This window comes from Globicephala melas, chromosome 13 (genome assembly GCF_963455315.2).
Source record: "Globicephala melas chromosome 13, mGloMel1.2, whole genome shotgun sequence".
Taxonomy (NCBI): Eukaryota; Metazoa; Chordata; class Mammalia; order Artiodactyla; family Delphinidae; genus Globicephala; species Globicephala melas.
The window spans coordinates 39,954,352-39,966,474 of NC_083326.1; the positions used below are offsets into that span (position 1 = coordinate 39,954,352).

The 12,123-nt window shown below is 40.7% G+C and overlaps 1 protein-coding gene across 35 annotated transcripts in view; it reads right to left on the bottom strand.

Moving 5' to 3' along the window:
- DTNA (dystrobrevin alpha) overlaps nucleotides 1-12,123 on the bottom strand; it is a 403,422-nt gene that overhangs the window by 15,253 nt on the left and 376,046 nt on the right. For 30 of the 35 annotated variants that reach the window (XM_070047034.1, XM_070047039.1, XM_070047037.1 and 27 more), the window contains 2 exons: nucleotides 10,606-10,702; nucleotides 526-685 (listed from right to left, as the gene is read on the bottom strand). In XM_070047034.1, coding sequence (XP_069903135.1) covers nucleotides 526-685; nucleotides 10,606-10,702 — 257 coding nt within the window. Of the gene's footprint in view, nucleotides 1-525; nucleotides 686-6,160; nucleotides 8,793-10,605; nucleotides 10,703-12,123 lie in introns of those variants that run through there. The other 5 variants (XM_060310910.1, XM_060310911.1, XM_060310909.1 and 2 more) reach the window with 1 other exon arrangement.

Sequence of the window (12,123 nt, forward strand, 5' to 3'; positions counted from 1 at the left end):
TGTCATCTCACATCCCTCTTTGCCCTCTTCTATTGACTATGGAGAGCTAGCCTCGCAGCCCCATAACACAGAGGCAATGATTCAACTCTTTAAGCCATCTGGAAAATGACTAAGCATCCTTCTTGATCGCCTCAGTGCTAAAGAGCTGGGATTGTTTACTCTCAATCTTGAGTTTGCTTTCATGTAAAGAGACGAAAGGAGGAAATATCTTTCGGAATTTTAAAATGGATTACATTTATAAGATTTCCTGGAATATTGCTGAAAGGATTTCCCTTCCCTTAATGAGCAAAGGCTCATAAAAAAACAGGGCAGGGCAAGAGAAGCCAAAAGAAGATAAGATGGTGAAGGGAAGAACAGATTAGTGTAGGGAGTTTCTAAAAAGTCTCGCAGGCCCGGCTTTGACACGAACTGTGGAATACACTAGAGCATCCACGGTGAGGCTCTGATAACTCTAGATCATGCAATCCTTGGCGACTTATTTGCAACAGAAAAGCAGAACACACACACACAAATAAAGCCACTTACTTTGTGCAAACGCCTCCTGTACGTCTCCCCCTACCCCTGTGAGAGAGTCCTGAGGCGTGTGGGTTGGGGTGGAGCAGGCGGAAGCTGACCGGACGGGCATGGGGATGGGCCTGCTGATGGTGTGGCTGGGGGAGGAGCGGGGAGAGCCTGCCCCCTGGGTCTGGAGAGACAATGCAAGTCATTAATTGTTTTCGCAAGAAGATGCCAAATGCCCTTCCCAGTGTCTCAGTCAAATGTTAAAGACAGTGACAATGAAATTCCAAAGTAGGTGGAAATCCTAGGTAATTAAGATGGTAATTCTCAACCTGAGTTGCAGGTACAGATAATTTAGGACCTTACTGTACATGATCTGAAGTTTTGGTTACAAACTGAAAGCTAAGAATATTAGTACTGCATTCATTGTTCTGTAATATAGGAGATGTTTGCCCATGTAATGAAGCTACTGTTAAGCAGTGATAATTACAAGGTGTGTTTATGTTCTCCTTGAAGGAAGCTCTATATAGAATAAAAAGACATTAGGAGAAAGTTTTAAATATAAACTCGGAGACTGTTAGGGATGGATGTGGTTTACATTCTTCCTAAACTTTCAACCTGTCTTGTCCTGGCATCATCTGTAGAGGATAATTTATAGTTCCAATCATGTCATGCCATATTGCATATGTTAAGTCTCAAATAAAGAATCAAATGAAGTGTAAATTGTTTAATCCCTGTTTTACAGTAAAAGTTGTCTTTGTCGAATTGCTCTGTGATTCAGGGATTCAAATGGGGAAGAGAAAAAAGAAATACTGGTTTCTAATTTTTGGGTAATGTTTCCTGTAGGAACTGTCCTCTTTGCCTATGAAAAAGCAGTATTCTAGCAGCAAGAACAGTGGGATTTTAAAATGAGTAAAGAAAAAAGGAGAACACAACTTCAAAGCCATTTATCTCCTCATTTCAGCCCTTGGCATGAAATAATTCTGAGGCTGTCAAACCTTGAATTTCGCAGTCTTGGTTCTACAATGAGGTCTCTTGGAAACATTTCCTGTTTTAATAATTAGTTTACAAAGGAAGTAAAGTCAGCACGAATAAGAAAATGTAAGAAGTGCATATACAACAGATTAGGTATTCACATAAATTCCACTCCAGTCCACTGGGTCTGGCCAGGGAGAGTGAGGACTCTTCCACAGCAAGGCCCAGAGGTTCATCATCACCCCATTCAAACCCCAGACATGCACCACCAGAGCCGTGCTCTGGAATATTCGATTTAGGTCTTTGCTGTGGGTTCAGCTACTTGCAGTTAAAACACACAACATCAATCTTGTAAAATGCCATGCTGTTAGCTTTCCAGGGCTCAGCGTCACACAGAAAAGTCAAATCTATAAATTGAGGAAAATCCCGAATTAAAAACGAAGCAAAACAGAAAATAACTCGTGTGATGCTCGAGGTGCTGAGGATTCCACTCTCACTCGCAACAGTACCTTGGAGTGGCCTTTCGGGCCCAAGGAAGAGAAGTTTGCCTGCTGTGAGGCTTTGCAGCCCCTTGCCCCAGCCTGCTCCAGGACGGGTCTGGTTTCCCCCAGCAAACTTGGGCAGCTCAATGTCATTACCACGAAACCTCTGCTTCTGAGGTACCTGGGCATTTCCTTGCTTCCCACACCAATAGGTGACCTCATGTTTGAGTCATGCTTTGCCATGCACACAAGGTTCTCATGTACATCCTCATGGATTTCTCTCCATGACCCATTGAAGTAGGTCCCATTATGCTAAATGTGCGGTTATGGACCACAATGCTCAGAGAGGTGAAAAGAATTGCCCAGGAGATGGAGCTAGAGTGTCCGAGCTGGGGCCTGAGCCCAGGTGGTCTGCCTGCCCTGGAGTGGGGGGACCTGGATGGGCTATGGCTGGTGACGGATCCTTCAAAGGAGACAGGTGTTGGTTAGGTACCCTGAGATCAAGTGCCTCTCCCTGGCAACCCGTCCTGCACATCCTTTTCAAGACAGGGTCCTCAGCAGAGCTCCTTGCCCTTTCTCATCTGATCTTTTTACCAAGGAACCAGGTGCAGCTGGGAGGAGGGACTGGTGATGATGGGAAGTTGGACAGAGGGGTTGAAGGAAGAAGGCTCCTCTTGGCTACACAGGGTGGCTTACCTTCTCAACCCTGGAAGCCAGATCCTCTTCTGCGATAGATTCACAATAATGATAAAACTCCATTTCTGTATGTAATTTACAGTCTCTAAAGCAAATTTACATACATAGTTTTGTTTTATTCTCCCACTAATCAGTGCTAGGAATGATAGTAACTTATATCTGAATAGCAATTGTCAGTCTAGAAAGCATTTTAATCCCATCTACTTCACTTAATCCTCTCAACAACCATACGAGGTATTATTACTCTCATTTTTCAGGTTAGCAAGCTAGGATCAGAGGTGATAATTACCCAAGGTCTCTGAGCTAGTGAAGGACAGAGATAAAATGGATCCCCAGACCTTAGGCTACAAGGCCAGGACTTTCCCAGGCTGCTCCTCAGAACTGTGGGCACTGTGACCAACCGTCACATACTTCCATCTATGTTTCATAACATACTTTCACTAACAACCTGAAGACTCAGAAGGTGTAGGACACAGACTCACTAGGGAGTGGTGATGGAGCAGTGGCCTAGGGCTTTCTGCTGGGCCAGGCAGTACCTTCTAGTTACTGGGTCATGGAGAGCAGCGTGAGTGCCCAGGGTGGAGCAAGCAACCTTCAGGCTGGTTATCAGCCAGTACAGAAATACAGGTCCACAGTCTCTTATCTGCAAATGTGAAATCCAATGGGCAACACATGTTGCTTCATAATTAATGTGAGGCTACTTATGTGGTGTCTGCACTGTATTGCATTTCTAAAACCTCAAAGATTCTGAGTTCCAGACGATCTCTGGACCCAGTGATTTCAGATATGAGGCTGTGGGCCTGCTTTTCAATGTTTGATGGCTGTGCTGGGGCTGTAGTATAGGCCAGCCCTGCTCATACCTGTGCCACCAGGCTCTGCAGCATAGGGTGCTTGTGGGGTTCCCCCCTCCCCTTTGGGTACCGCACCGGCCCCACCTCTTCTTGCTTAACACCTTGTCTCCAAAGGCAACTTTTCCTACACCTTTCTGCCTGTTTCCTGTCTTCAAAACTCCCATCAGTGGTCTTGTGTTAAAAGAAAAATAATGGACTGTGGTTACACGTTAAGGGAAAAACAATTGATGGAGTCTAAATTACACCAATGTGTGAATGGCTAATAGCCACCAGCTCCTAAATGAATCTCCAACTGGTGCAACTTCAAGCAGTCTGATTATATGAAGAATTTAGGTGGAAGATTCTACGCTGAAGTAAAGATTCACTGCATCTTTCCTACAATTTGTAACTCCCCAGTCATGACCAGTCTTTACCCAGACTTGGGGGTAGAACCCTGGCTCCCTGGGTGATCAGGGCCCCATCACCCTTTGTCAGGACACTGGCCAGTTTGATGCATAGTAGACTTATTGCTGGGAACACCATCTCTGTTCTTCTTTTCTGCTGTTCTTGCAGAACCACTAAGGAATGGTAGTTGCCTCTTGGCTTTGGGGTAGATCAGTGAAGATGTCACAGAGTTTCATTTTCACAGGTGAGGCCCCTATAGAATGGTGGCCTCTGGTCTGGTCATGAAGCATGGTTGTCGGCTAACAACTTTAGAAGAGTTAGAATGAATAATCTCTGTGAACATCCTTTCCTGGAAATTATCCGGTGATTAATGGAGCAAAGACTTAAGGGACAATGGTCCATGCAGATCAATATATAGATCTCAAATTCCCGAGAAGAGGGGTGATTTATGGAAGAAGGAAAACATACATCATACTTGGCAAATTTAAAATTGTTCTCTTCCTAGAGAATAAATGAAAAATTCATTTCTACCCTCCATTCTCTGAGTCCACTCAACCTGCTGTTGTATCAATTTTTAAAAAGTCTGACAAGATCCATAAGTTTTCCGATTTTTTTCCAGGAAGTATTTGGGTTTCCACTCAGCACCAGAAAGGAGGGATGCTTCAAGGGAAGTGCCTAATGTCTAATTGTGGAGCCAGCACTGTCTGGAGAAATGGCAGAGCAGATGACCATGAGACAGGAGGAGGCGGTACTATGGACCCTCCCCCACCCAGGTACCCCGCCCCCGAAAGTCAGCCTCTCAGGTTTGGGGGAGAATGCAGTGTAGTCAGGCCTGGTTTTACGTAGCAGCCTGTTTAGCTACATTCAACCCTCTTTTCATCCTTTCTTCCAGTATACACTGACTGACTATCATCATAGGGCTTCTTGTGGGGACACAGATGAGATGACTAATTCTGATTGGTCAGACAGGAGGCACCATTTGCCCTGGGTCTTATAGCAGAGATTTCCAGGCAGAAAAGAGCAAGTACTGGGGTGGGGGGGCGGGGAAGAGCATTCCAGGGCTTGGAGTATTAAGGGCAAGGCGTGGGGATTGTGAGGGGCACTGAAGACACAATGGGAAGCCAGTGGGGTTGATGCAGCAGGTTCTCTGTGGGGAGTGGAGTGGGATGAGGCTGAGAAGGGGTGGAGTCAGGTTTGGGGGCCTCCAGTGTCATAAAAGGGGCTTAGTCTTTATCGTGAAATAAAGCGTCATTTTCTAAGGCTTTTAAGCACAGAAGCAATTTTTACTTTTCTAGAATTAATTAAACAACTCCTAATTTAAAAGAAGTATGAGAGAGAGAGAGAAAGAGAAAGAGAGACAGAGGCTAGGAAGGTATGCTTTTGAACACAGATGTTAGTCCTAATATTGCAGTTGATTATTTATGATGTGACTGATCCCCACCTGCCCTCATTTTTGATCGCTTCACTACTCCATACAATACCCATAAGAGAGGACGAGCAGGGGAAATAATGGAAGGAGAACCTAAACTGTTAAAATCTGTCATTTCTGGCCTGTTCATGTTCCATAATATATCTGGAAGAAGTAGGAACCTGAATGACTATGATTTCCCGAGTTAATTGGGCCATCCAGTAGTAAATAGAGAAGACAATGGGAGCAGTAGATGGAATTTGAAATGATGTGTGACTTTCTTCCCTTGACTGAGACAATTAACTAACAAGTTAATGTAAGGAAGAGAAGCGAGTGTGTGTATGTGCGCATGCGTGTAAAATGTGGGTCAAATTAGAAAAGTTTATACCTTCTCCTGTGTATATGTATACATATATACATACATTTATGCTTATATCTGACTTGCATATAGTATTTCACAAAGTGGTTCCACATTTGTTATCTTTTAAAATCTATACAACAACCCTGTGAGCCATGTATTATCGGTATGTTTGAAATAAACTGCTAGGAAGTTAACTGACTTATTCAAGATCTTATAGTTGTAAGTGAGGAACTGGGACCACCATAACTCAGGTCTAGCTCCAGTAATGTTTCTTAGAAAATTATTATTGAGACCCTACCTTCTGAACTAAAGGATACTTGGTTTTAGACCAGGTCATAGTATTTGGCACTGGAAGGATACCAGAAACTCTGGAATATGCTGTCACTGTTATTATATCCCAGCCGCCTTTGTTATTAAACTTTTTATGAGTGTTCTTTTTATGGTTCCTTCAATAAATCTTACAAATACACAAAGAAGAAAGAGGGTAGGATAATTTCGATTCAAGTTTGTAAAAAAATTTATTGCTTATGATACCATAATCATCATATTATATTACAGGCACCATTTTAAAAAAAAATTCATGTTCTCTCCTCAAGGGGAATAAATTCATGCATTACCTCTAACAAGAAACAGCATAAGTAGGAACTATATATACCAGTATAATAAAATACATTGAACCACACAGACTTATGATAAAGCAAGTAGAGGTTATTAAATCAAGCACAATTTGTTGTGTGTGGTGTCTTAAATATGATTTTACAAAGAGAATGTCGCCAAAGGGGAAAGGCTCATAAATAAAAACAGAATTTAGAAGCAGATGCCAGACTAAAACTTCTAAATTCTCTCCTTAGATCATGTTATACCATGAGAAGTCTATAAATTTGGATGGCATTTGTTTATTTCCTTGTAGAACTGCCTCTGCAGGATTGGGACATATGGGGTTCTGTCTTTAATTTTCACTGAAGGTCAGTGTAAGAATCAGCCACACGAAATCTACTGCGTGTGTCTGTTTTATTATTCACTACTTCTATAAAGCTCTGAGTGAAAACTTCATTTTATATTTTATGCCAACAGAAATTTTGGTCCCTTGAGAACTGGCATTTCTGTTCTGATAAAACCACCAATTATGTTTTCCTTTTTTTTTGCCTCACTGCTAGAAAGGCCAGAGTGACACCCTGTCCCTTATGATTAGCACATTTGCATCTTCTTCAGTTTTCGATTTTTCTATTTCCATTTTATGAAGTCACTGTTTATGTCTCTAGTTGTAAGCTGCCTTGGGTCCTTTTTGAAGAGAGGCTTGACTATGTAAGCAAAGAAATGAGTAAGACCCGCAAACACTCTCCCCACCCAGACAACGCATTGCTGACATCTGGGTGTTGCCAATAATGGTCCTTAAGTACCTAGGCAGCAGTACCCACTGCTGGCTGACTTTCAAAGATGTGGCAGCTGTTGAGGGCCCAGTGGGGAGGAACTGGAGGGAAAGAAGGCAGTAATGCTCTTATGGGCGCTGCCATGGTTTGGCTCTATGCATTCATCTGTTTATGAACTTCCTGGTCCACTGAGCCTTTCAAGAATGTGCTGCCTTGGAAATGGTAGAGAGAGGGTCCCCGAGGGAAATGGCTAAAGCAGGGCTGACTGGCTGCAGGATGGTTGCCTACTCTCTCCACTAGGAGAAGGAAGGTTATATGTGAGCCTTATTTCCTTTTTCTATGCACACACTGAGTAAGAGACAGGAAAGAAAAGAGGCTGTTTGCAGAGAAGCACCATGAGATGGCATTTTTCTTTACCATGATCTAAGTGTGTTGTACGTACAACAGCAATACCCCATGTATGCATTTATGGGCAATAATACAGGCAGCAAATGTGTGTCTTTTACCCAGGGGGACTGTCTCTCATTAAAATTTGACTTCAGTTTAGTGAAGTAATTTTTTTCACAAAATACAAATAATGTAATACATTGTCTTTATTGTCTGACATTACAGATTTGTTTTACACTTTCCTTCTTTACAGACCTTGGGAATGAAGGGTAAAAATGTGTCCAGCATTTTGCAAACATTTTTTGTTACACACAAACACGCACAGTGAATAATAGGAAAGAGAATACAGAAGAATGAAAGGTACGTTGAAATCAGATAGGCTGCGGTTCTAATGGATCCATGGAAATACCATATAACTTTTTGATAAGACCAGTAAGTGGGATATATTGTTATACACAGCTTGGTACATGCACTTGAAATGAAAGCTGCTTTTATTTTGCCATTGTTTTATTATTATTGTATTTTGAGTACGCTGCTCCCTCTGCTGGCTTCTGCAACTGGCTACATGGCCAGACAGGGGGCTTCAGTTCAGGCTACAGTTAGACAGTCAGTCACAAGGCTCCTATTTCCAGGGAAGATGTATGTAACACCTTGTGAACTCCTACAGCAGAAAGGTGCTTGGTGGTACGAGAAAGGCTGAAAGTTACCTATTCTTTGGAGATGACTGTCAACCAATGGTAGGGATTCTGGTTTGGGAAGTGAACAGTTACGGAGTACAGTCTTTCTCTTATTAGACTGAGCACGTAACGGTGAGCAGTGGGGAGCAGGGCTTAAACATTATGCAATGAAAGGAGATGTAATTGGCTGGTTTTTACAAAAAGAAGTTCCACATCTTTTCAGTAAAATGGAAACTGAACTGAATATTCACAGCATGAGAGGATGTTGAGGTTAGCTTCTGACGCTGTGGATTCTACCTAGTGTAATGTTAGTGATTGTGGTGAGTGTCTTTCTATGAAGAGAAGGGTCTGATCAACAACCCAGAAGAGCATGAGACTGGTTTGAAACTTAGACCCCTGGAGGTCTAAAAAGTTTCCAACAAGTTAAAGCGTGTTCCCTGTTCTAAAGGACATAATAGCTCTTCTTTTGATGTTGACGGTAGTAATAGTTATAAAAAATGCTAAATTTTATATGTCTCCAATCAAGCACTACATTGAAAAGGAAGCAAATTAGTATAATTTTTTTTTTCTCTTTCCAAACTGAAGCATGAACATACATTAGAGGCGAAAGCAATGAGAAAAACGGCAGGACGGCAGGCCCCTCCACTGTTAGTTAAGACCTGCAGTAGGGGACATAACTTACTCCCTGCTTCAATTCTTCTTCCTACAGAAAGATCGAATCAATAATAGTTAGATTACCCAGGGTTCCAATAAGAGCAGGTACACAGTGTGAAGGAATGAAGGTGGGGGAAACCTCAATGTGGTTTTGATGGCAGGTCTTCTCCTGGTGACTTTAGTTCCAAGTCTATTTGGATATTTGAGACTACAGACCCATCTCTTTCCTCCATGCATCCAACCATCCTTCAACATGATTTCTCTCTCTATCCTGCTGTTGGTACATCCTGATACCATAGACTATGCTTAATTAGGCTACGTTGATGCCAAGATAGCTGGTGGTAAATAGACTCCTATCCCATTGCTACAGTGACAGAAGCTACAGAAGTAGAACCAGGTGGCTGTTTTCAGTTTCCTGTCATTCAGTGAAGGGAAAGATGGGATGGGCCCACTTCATTTGGTAGATTTGGAAAAACAAAAACCAGAAAGAGCTTTTTTATATCATCAAATGAGATAATAGGGCAGAAACAGCAAGAGGTTATTAGTTATCTAGGCCTGTCTTAACATAGGTAGTACAACAAAAACTGAATTCTGCACTTTATATGTCTAATACAATGAAAAGTAAATTTTGTTTAGTAAAGATAAAGCATTCCTGACACTGATGGCAGGAAAAGTCGACTAAGGAATATAAAAGAATAAAGAAAACAAAAGAAAAAAGTGTTACACTTACATCAGTGCCTGGGACACAGTAGGTTCCAACAAATATTTGTTAACTATTTAATTTTTTTTAATTAAAAAATAAATAAAGAAAGGAAGGAAGGGAGAGAGAAAGAAAAGTAAGAAAAGGAAAGGGAAGGAAAGGAAAGGAAGGGAAAGAGAGAAAGAAAGAAAGAAAACAATACAGAAACAATAAATGATGGGGTGTCAGGAATATGGGAGATCCAGGGACTGAAAGGCAGGACATCTTGTCTCACAAGTGAGTTGTCCCAGAGACTTTGCCTATGTCCTTTTATCAGAAGTTTTAGTTCCTGCCTTTGGCATGTCACAGTTCCAGTCCATACTGGTTCATGCTTATTTACATCAGGCAGGATGACAACAGAGCACTGAAACCTCTGCTGGGGCAATCATGGACATGAGGCCATAATTAGTCTACTTTTGGGTTGAAATGCAATTTAGAGCATACTGAAGAAGGGAATAAGATATATGAAAGAAAGAATACCACTTCCCAATGAGAATTATTATTATAACACTCTGCAGAGGACTTCTATAGATCACCTTATTAAATGCTCTACCTGCAGAAAAGTTAAGGAGACATTCCCATTTACAATTTGCATTTGAAACCCAGAGAAGTTATGTGACTTGCTGCTAAAGCCACACAGATTTGACAACAGTTACTGAAATTAACAAAGTTACTCCCCTTAATAAAACTATAATCACCAAAATTATTTAATGGCTGTATCTTCATTTTCTGAATTAGATATTAGCTTCTGTTTAGATTAGTCAGAATTTCTGAAGGCTATGAAATGTAAAATATTTCTAAATAAATCCAGTTTTACTACTTCCAAGGACAAAAGGAACTGTAAATGAGCCAACTGGAAATAAGTTGTGCCATGAAGGTCCTCAGTAGTCTGGTTCCAGGAAATGGACAAGAATGAGCCCTATAATTGACTGCTATCATTTGATGTGCCTAAGAAGAGATACTAAAACTGAGTTTGAAAGCACATTTTGGAGGAACTCACATATAGTAATTGAAAAAACCATTGCACATTATGTGCAAATTTCTTTTATTTTTTTAATTAAAAAATTTTTTTTACAAATGCCATAGTTGTAGGTCTAGGAAACATTTATTTGAAACATCTTACCTTTAGTAGCTTCATGAGACCTTCTAACTGGACCATTAGCTCTCTCCGGCTCTCCTGGAGAGCAGACATTCTCTGTTCCAGCTCATCCTTGCGCTGTCTAAGAAAGAAGCAGTTGTCATCAGAAACAGCATTCAATTCACTGAGCTAATCACATTTGCCAGTCTTGTGGACCGCTAGAAAAAGGGCATCTCTGGGTCTTTGACATAGGTTACCAGGCAGGGAAATGTCAAATGAATGAACAATTATAGCTTGGGTGTATGTTTATTTGTTAAAAGTCATACTAAAACAGAATTAAACTCTTATTGGATATTTACCCCCATCTACCCTGAATTAACTATTTAATGAAATCTTTTCTGAATGCTTATTACGTCACGGGCCCTGTGCTGTGCCATTGGGTCCCCTTGAGGTAATAAACAAAAACCAAATTGTCACTGAAAAAGGCCAATCCCTCAGATCCTCCAAAACCAAGGACCTTTTTGTAAATCTCACAGAAAACACTGATTACCTTAGTATGTGGAAATCAGATTTAGAAAAGTACATTTTTCATCTCTTCAATTCTTAGTATGCAGTGTGGTGCCTTTCAGAGGAGAAATATTCGTGGTATAGTTTTTATAGTCGATATAAATCTTCTGGCTTCGGTTTGGCTGCATAGAGTGAGGTCAGAAAAAAAGGAGTTCCTATACAATTGTTCTAACAATCTACAAGGTTTGTGTTTGCTTAATTTTGGTTTGTTTTGCAGAACTTCTATCAGCTGTCAGCAAGAATGAAAACAATGAAGGACACGAATATTAATGATTCACATTTCTGAAGTATATTTTCCAAATCTATTTCAAATCTATTATTTCATGACCATTAGTGAAAAAGTAATATATACATTTTTTCCTTGCCCCAAAGGCTCCTGTCTGATTTTGAAATATTGGAAATTATATTTTAAAAAGCGTGTGGATGCTTTAACCACGTATGTGTTAATGTATGACTAAGTATGCCTAATCTCAATGGCACAGACACAATATTAAGTGGAGCTATAGCAGGGACTCTGAAATGAAAAACTGACAATATAAAAATGTCACACTGAGGTCAATGACTCATCCAATTAAAAGATATTTTGTGGGAGGACAGGTTATGGATATAAAGGAGACATTTTTAATTTGCTTTCATATAGGCCTTCTCTATAATGAATTATGAATTTAAAACTTATAAACACATCATTCTTTTTAAAAATATTTATACTTTTGGCTTTTATTGCCATTTAAAGCTTATTCCAGAGCAATCCTTCCTTTGATTTTCTTTACAATTGCCTCTTTTCTGAATCCCGAGGACAAGGCACATCATAATTTTATAGACTTTAATTCTATCTTATTTTAGTCTTTGGTCTTCCTGGTCTGTAGCGTTCTAATTTTGAAAGTCTTGCCCAATTCGAAAATATTCTTCAATGACAAACCCATTAGCTGGTTTTTCTTTGACCTTGTCTGCACATGGTGTTCCAACTACATCCTCAGAAGGGCTTGGCAGAAGAGT